The sequence below is a fragment of the Cheilinus undulatus genome, linkage group 22, assembly GCF_018320785.1.
Source record: "Cheilinus undulatus linkage group 22, ASM1832078v1, whole genome shotgun sequence".
Lineage (NCBI taxonomy): Eukaryota > Metazoa > Chordata > Actinopteri > Labriformes > Labridae > Cheilinus > Cheilinus undulatus.
In genome coordinates this window covers 33,090,972-33,099,180 of record NC_054886.1, presented here as the reverse complement: position 1 = coordinate 33,099,180, position 8,209 = coordinate 33,090,972, and the positions used below count along the sequence as shown (strand labels likewise).

Genomic DNA, 8,209 nt, shown 5'->3' with positions numbered 1-8,209 from the left:
CTACGGTTTCCATTTTCATCCTGTTGTTACTGTGATCCAATGACAGAGGAAGATCGAAGACCGGAGAACTGATGTAGCATTCCTTTTCTTCCCAACACCTGCTGTGGATCACACGTGAAGGAAAAAGAATGTTCCAGCCCCAGCGTTCCATTCTTTGATCTTCCTTTTTGGTCGGAGCGCAAAAACAACCCCATGAAAAACAAGCCAGCGTTTCTTTAGGGAAACTAAAAACAGAAACCAAGATGGAGAAAAAATGAATCACTTTGGTGTTTCATTTTCTGTTTGTTTTTTCACTCCCAGTGTTCGTTACGTTTGGATTTCTCATTTCACATCAAAAATCTGTTTACCCTAAAACACACTGATCCTCATCACTTCTTTTAGATTCCTTTAACATGCAGAACTTGAGTAGTGATTAGGTTCTAGTATCTCAAACCACCCAGGTGGAGGAGGGTCGAAAGCAAGACTGGTTCAAGGCAGAGCTGGCAGCGGGAGACAGAAGTGCTACGCCACCAATGGGAAAATGTTTGTCTGTTGATGCAATAAAGATTCAAATAAACAGCATGATCAGCAACAGAGTGTAAATACTGAATTTCCAAAGACTTTCCAAATTTAGGACTGGATTATCTAAATTGGGAACATCTAAATTGTTTTTACATGAGCAGCAGGTGTAACATCTTTAACAGAGGCAGGGTGTATAAATGTGACGCCTCAGTGTGTGAGGGGGAGGTAAACAGGAAGTAAAACATCTGACTGTGTCTGTGGGTCAGTCCGCGGTGGGGACAGGATGCAGCTAACATCGCTCTGCCTCGCTCTCTGTGAGTTTGATTATTTCCTCTTTTGCTTTATTCTTTACTCATCTGCAGTTTTGTTTTTTCAAACCTGTCCCAACTCTTTAGTTTTCATCCTTATTGTCTCAATAATTGCTGTTCATTCTAATGTCAATTCACACTTTTCTGTTTTCATTCCAATGATCCATTCTAAACAACCCTAGTTTTTTCTTACCTTTATATTATTCATTATTTTGTCTGCCTTTATGCCCTTCTTTTTAACTCTAAAGCACTGATCATCAACTGGCGGCCCGGGGGCCACATCAGGCCCTCCAAAGCTTCCTGTCTGGCCCCTGAAAGATCATTAAATTCAGAGAAGAAGATGTTGTGGTTTTAAGAGTATCCTTTGGCTTTAACCCATTCCCAAAAACAAAATTGAAATAGTTTTAGAATGTGTCAACATTTGATCTGGTTTTAGGTTGGCACAAGTGCTGCAAAAATGACCAGATCAAGTGGTGAAAAGGGGATAGAGTAGCAAAAACGGGTGACACGTGGAAAAATTGGTTGTGGAGTGGGATAAAGGGATAAAAATTGGCAGAAAAAGTGGTGAAAAGAGGTTAAAATGTGGCAAAAAAAATGATAAAAGAAGCAAAAAGGGGCAAGAGGTTTAAAAAATGGTTACAAATGATAGAAATTGTGCAAAACAGTAATGAAAAGCAGTTAAAAAGTGGCAGAACAGAAGAAAAGTGGCAAAAATGGATAAACAGTGGCACAAAGGGGATAAAACATGCAGAAAGATTGGGTTAAAATAGTGCAAAAATTGGGTGTCTTAAATCTCCTCGTTCCCCCTCCTTGCAGCCTGTCTGAGGGTCCGCCCCGACAGGTCTCAGTTCTCCAGGTACGACTCCGTCTCTCTGAGCTGTGAGGACCAGCTGAACTCCACAGGATGGAAAGTGAAGAGGAACACATCGAGTGCCGGGGTCTCCTCCTGCACCCTCGGCTGGGGCTCCATCCTCGCCGACTCAACGTGCTTCATCAGGAACATCTACCAGTCTGACGGCGGGGTTTACTGGTGCGAGTCTGAGGATGGGGAGAGGAGCGTCGCTGTCAACATAACAATCACAGGTACAACTGGTGATGCTTCATTTCAGCTGGTTTTATATCAGCTTTGTTCAGTGGTATCAAGGAAATCCTATAAAACCCAGATCATTGGTTTGGTAGTTGGGCTATAATGAAATGTACCAGAGAGGATGTCTAAGTCTGGATTATTTAATCTCTAACCAGTTGCTTTTATGGAAGCCCTGAAAATGTTGTTGTTGCCTCCAATAAGCTGACCATTTCCCCTCCAAGTATTGGTCTTCTCTCCTGAAATCTTGGCCCTCTACCACCAAAAGTTGGCCCTTTCCCAGGTTTCCAAAAACTGTCACTCCCAAAAAGATGGCTTCACAACATTGGTAGTCATTTGGCTCTTGGTTCCAAGAAGTTGAGTGTTACTACGGAATCTTTGCCATCATTTGGCCATTGGACAAATGTTGCCTATCTGGCAGTCATTCCTAAGAATTTGGCCATCACAGAAAGTTGGTCCTCTCCCATCAAAGGCTGGTGATCCCCAAGGAAAATGTGTCTGTCTCCCTTCAAAAAGTTAGCCATTGCACTGGAAAAATCAGCCAAATCCAACAAAAATTGTGGCGCGCACCAGAATCCAGCCTGTGGCATCATTTCCCGTATGTCTCTCCCCTCTCTCTTCCCTGTTTCTGAGTCTATCCACTGTCCTCCTCTATCTAATAAAGGCACGAAAAAGTCAAAATTACGAGAATAAAGTTGCAATATTGCGAGAATAAAGTCGTAATATTACGAGAAAAAAAGTCGAAATATTCCAAGAATAAAGTCATAAATTACAAGAATAAAGTTGTAATATTACAAGAAAAAAGTCATGATATTATGAGAATAAAGTCATAATATTGTGAGAAAAAAGTCGTCATAGTACGAGAATAAAATATTACAAGAAAGACCGTCTACCGTGGCACCACGGATCTACGACGGAGTATTGTCCTGATTATGGTCATAATATAATGCTGATGTGCCAAAAGATGAAGTATTTCCTTATTTGTGAAACCGATACTAAAGTGTAGCTTTACAAGATGCTCAACATTGCTCATTTTAATGGAGGCGGCGCCCCAGCAGACTTTTTTTCTTGTAATATTTTATTCTCGTAATGTTACGACTTTTTTTCTCATAATATTACGACTTTATTCTCGTAATAATACGATTCTTATTCGCGTAATATTACAACTTTATTCTCGTAATGTTATGATTTTATTCTTGTAATATTACGACTTTATTCTCGTAATGTCAAAAATATATATATACTTTTTTTTTCTCTTCGTGTGGCCCTAATACTCCGTCGTATTATCCCCAAACACGGGCAAGTCCTCAAAAGATTTGCTATCCCTTCTCTGAAAGATGGCTGTCACTCCTAACAAGATGGCCACTCCATCACAATTGGCAGTCAATTGACCATTGCTCATCTAAAGTTGACCAAATAATTTGGCTGCAACTCCTGAAAGTTTGCCTTAATTTGTCTATAACCAAAGAACTTTGCACTACAAGAATCTGACTGGCTCCCTCCAAAAAATGTGCTATTGCTTAAGAAAAGTTGACCCTTTCCCTTTAAAATGTTGTCTCTTTTCCCCAAAATCTTGCAATAGATTTTAAAAAAAGCTGGTGTCCTCTCCCTGAAAAGCTGGTTGTCACTCCTAACAATTTGAGTGTGTTTACTGGTCATAGCACCCACAAAGTTGGCCTGTTGAGCTCCAAAAAATTTGCAAAGCGTCTGCCCTTTCCCCCCAAAAAAACTTCACTGGTCCTGAAAAACTGGCATCAAAAAGTTGGCGGTCTCCCACAAGATAAGTTGGCTTTTCCCCACGCTTAAAGTTAGACATCATTCCAGAAAATGTTATCCTCTTCCATCAAATGATTGTTGATCCCCTCTAAAAAACTCGTCTGTCTCCCTCTGACAAGTTAGCCATTGCATTGGAAAACCTGACCCAGTCCAACCAAAAATTTGGCCCTCCTCAGAAGGGTTTGCTGTCCCTTCCCTGAAAGGTGGCTGTCACTCCTAACAAGCTAGCCACTCCATCACAGTTGGTAGTCAATCAGCCATTACTCACATAAAGTCGACCATCATTCTTCTGTTGCTCTCAAGAAATACTAGTATGCCATCGATCTCAAATTGCTGGGTGTAACTCCTGAAAGTCCGCCTTCTTTTGGCTATAACCCACAATGAAAAGCTGGCCATCTCCCTTATATAAAGTTTGCCATCACTCCAGAAAGGCTGACCCTGTCCCACCAAAATCTTGGCTCCCTGAAATCATGCGAAAGCTTTTGGCAAGGGCAAGTTGGCTCTTGTTCCTAAAATGTTGGCTGTTGGCTGGCAATAGCTCACGGAAAGCCGGCCTGAATTTAGCTGTTTCTTCAAGAAAATTTTCCATTGCTCCCAAAAGAATAAGTGTCTCTTCTTGAAAAATAATGCTTTCTATCAAAGTTCACAGACTTTCCATAAAGCTCCTTATCCCCCTCAAACAACAAGGCAAAAACTTAATCATCTCCCCACTTAAGCATGGTCATCACATCAAAAAGTCGGTGGTCTCCCACAAGTAAAAGTTTGCTTTTCTGCTTCCTAAAATTTAGCCATCACTTAAGAAAGGTAGACCCTCCCCCATAAAAAAATTGATAGTCCCCACAAGAAGCTGTCCCCTTCCTCTCTTAAGATTGCCAGTCCCTTCCAAATATTTGCCTTTTGTCCCCTAAAAGTTGTCCATCAGCAGTAAAAAGTCGACCAATCCCATGAAGTTCTCATTTCTTTTGAACTTTGTTCAACCATTTCTACCCAACCATCCACGTTAAATAAGACATGAAGGTGTAAATGTTTGGGACGGTCTAAAGGTCCTGATTAAAGACAACACAATACCAAAAGCACAAACTGGATTTCTTATTCATCTCTTACAGATCGGACCGTGATCCTGATCAGCCCCACACTCCCCGTACCAGAAGGAGCTGCTGTGACTTTGGACTGCAGAGCTGAGATAAATTCCTCCATCCAAAGGTTTCATTTCTACAAAGATGGCAGCCCCGTCAGCAGCAGCTCCACAGGAGAGTTTACCCTCCACAACATCTCTAAATCTGATGAAGGACTCTACAAGTGCAGCGTCTCTGGAGGTGAAGAATCAGTCAGCAGCTGGCTCGCTGTTCACGGTGAGATTGACTGTCATCAGATGCTTTATAACTTTAAAATATCTGTTTCCATCAACGTCTTTAGACTCTTGATCTGGTAAAAAAGTAAGTAAAGATGAATACAGCACAACAAGGGAAACTATAGTTTTTGTTTTATTCGTTCTCCTGCCTGGTGCCAAACTTTACCAACGTTCAACCTCAGCATTGAGAAACCAAAATTAAGTCAGATTATGTCACATGGGGCAAGGTCTCAAAGAGGGTCCTGGCTGCAGACAGCCACTCCCAGACTCTTGTAGACGACCACCTGAGACACCACCTCCATCAGGATGAAAGAGTCAAAAGGTTTCGCGGGTTAGGTTAGTTACCTTTGGTGTCCTAACCCTAACCCTAATCCTGACCAGATGTGAATTTTGATTATTTCCATGCATGTATTTCCATCCTGACAGTTGTGTCTAACAGCAGTGGTCTGCAGAGCAGGCTCCTGAGAGAGGTGGTCTGCAGCCAGACTGTCTTGAAGGTCTGTGACTTAAATGTGGTTCCTTCTGGAGCAACAAAAACCATGATGAAACTTTAGAAAAGTGTTAACCAGCCTTAGTAACATATTTTTCAGTTAGAAATCCCAGTTTTGATTAGTTTAATGGTTTTTCAGGAAGAAATGTATCAAGTTTTTAAGGCCACAAAATAAAACAAAATGTTTTTCTATATGTACATTTTAGGTACAGCCTTGTGCATAAGCTTTAGGCATGTGTGGTGCTAAAGATTTATCACTGGGCTGATGCACCACAACCCGAGGTAGACTGGAGTTTTTTAGAGTTTATTTTCCCAGGCCCCTGGTGTGCAAGGACATCCAGAACACTATCAGGGTTGCATCATGTCTTCTTCCTGCCTTTAGGCGACTTACTTGCCGCCTTACTTCGGCATCAATTTTAGGCCCAAATATGCCTAAAAGTCCTACACAGTCCTGTATATCTACATTTACAGTGTGTCTTTGCACAACTCCACAGATTCCTAAAAAATTTGTCTTCATGTGTTAATCTTTGGAAGGGCTATTCTTTCATATTACAGTGTTTGTTGATAAATCTTAATTTATTTCCAGCATTTCCTTCATCTACAGCCGTTCCAGCAGCTTCATGTTCAGCATCATCATTCAGACTAATGTGTCACCTGTTGGTGGGAACTCCTTACCTGCTGTCCACCATCATACTGGGACTCATCTACAGAGAGAGAAGGAGAGGTGAGGACGCTTGTACATGTGACCAAGGAGATGACTTTGACAATAATGTTTGCAAATCAGATTCAGGTTAGTCATGCAACACATTTACTTTTAAAACCATCCAGAGTTATGACACTGTCTTTATAGAGACATATTATAAATGTCATGTTAGGTGTAAATTTACCAATCTCTTATAGGTTATTATTGTTTGTTATGCCTCAATGCTAGCAGAGGTTGACCTTAAGTATTTAAAAAATCAAAAATAAATGTGTTTGAGTGTAAAAATACAGGCATTTTCCCTATAGGGGAAAACACAATCTGTTCAGGAAACTCTGGTGTCATCTGCATATCGGGTGATCACGTTTAAATGGAAAATGTAATTCTAATCTTTTACTGTAGTTATTTACTTAAAAAAGAGCCAATAAAAACCAAAGAGTTCATGAACTATAAATAAACTGTGAATAAGGTCACTTCTATTTCACTTTGCAGTAAACAAGGCAAGGACTAAGCTGACTTTAGTTAAAAATAGGGCATTTTGTCCAGTGGAAAAGTCCTGATAATCAGACTGAAGAAAAATTCAACTTCTTTTCTTGTTTTAAATTCTATTTTTTAGAGGTAGAGATAGAAGTCCTTCAGTCACAATCAGCTGACAGAGAAGTAATGATGTAAGCCATAAACATGCATCTTTAGACTGTTTACTAGAAGAGATATTGCACTTTTGTGCTTTTTTAATGCCCAGTTGAAAAAGCTGATGCATATATCTAACCTTATTTGAAAGCTTCTGATTGAGTCTGCTGTTTCTCTGACCTCAATCTAAATACCAGAGTGTGACCCATTTATTTTGATGATTAATAAGAAAAAAAGATACTGTTTTCCTATTGATGTAGCCACTGACGCTTACCTTTTCTTCTTACAGAGACTCTGCCGGTTAAAGAAAGAAGAGTCAGCAAAGATGTCATCATGGAGATAGTTGTATGATTTTACAAACTCATAAAGTGGCAAAAGTAAGATGTAGCTGCACCACAGGATGTGGGGAATCAGTGTTTTAGCAGCAGGAGCACCAAGAAATCACTATCAAGTCTGATTAATGCAAATATGATAAGAATTTACATAGATTTGTTCTATCTCGGGTAGATGATATGCCTCGTTGTCCAACAGATTTACAGCCTAGTATCAACACTTTCTAACAACTTAACCACAGACAAATTCAGACAAAATTAAAGTCAATTCAAATGTTCTTTTATACACTTGTTGCTATGGAAACTGCTGTTATTAGTTGATGATATTTGTGCCTCACTGAAGAGTTCTTGGCTAAATAAATGAAGTAATGAATGCCAGTCAGGCTGCATGTTTCTAACAGTATGTAGGGTGGTTGTGTGAGAGTGCTGGGAGTGAAAAGGAAGTAAAGGGGCATTGTTCTGTGTAACAAGAGGTGTGTTGTGGTTGTTTCTATGCCTACGCTAGAAAGCGAGGTGTGAAGTCTGTTGTTTTCTTCTCTTTATTTTCAGATTGAATTTTACTTTTGTGCATAAAAAAGTCAAACTTTGGTCCGAGTTTAACTCTTTCAGTACCAGCCAAGGGGCAACACATTTCATTCAGAGCTCAGTGCTGCAGCAGTGTGGATAGAGGATGTGTGAGTAGAGTACAGGCTATAAATGTTTGAAATGTGCAACCTCTTTATCAAAAAAGTTGGGATACTGTGTAAAATGTAAAAAAGAATGAAATAATTGTCAAATCTCATGTTGGCCATGCTTAGCATCATGAAGCACCCCCCCACCCCCACCCCTTTTTTTTAAGTCTGTAAATGTCTAGGAAGTGAGGAGAAAAATTGATGAAGTTTTTGGAGAGGAATTTTGTCCCATTCTTGTCTGATGTAGGATTCTAACTAGTCAACAGTCCTGGGTCTCCTTTGTCAGATTTTTCCTTTTCTGGTGCTCCAAATGTTTTCTACTGGTGAAAGATCTAGACTGAAAGCTGACCAGTTCAGGACCCGGAC

At 40.2% G+C, this 8,209-nt stretch overlaps 1 protein-coding gene across 1 annotated transcript; it reads left to right on the top strand.

Annotated features, from left to right (window-relative positions):
* Nucleotides 1-783: 783 nt before the first annotated feature.
* LOC121504793 (high affinity immunoglobulin gamma Fc receptor I-like) lies at nt 784-7,974 on the top strand. The gene is made up of 5 exons (XM_041779855.1): nt 784-815; nt 1,626-1,892; nt 4,776-5,021; nt 6,115-6,234; nt 7,130-7,974. Exons 1-5 carry the CDS (start codon nt 785-787, stop codon nt 7,189-7,191), a joined length of 726 nt encoding a protein of 241 aa, XP_041635789.1. The 5' UTR covers nt 784; the 3' UTR covers nt 7,192-7,974.
* The last annotated feature ends 235 nt before the right edge of the window (nt 7,975-8,209 follow it).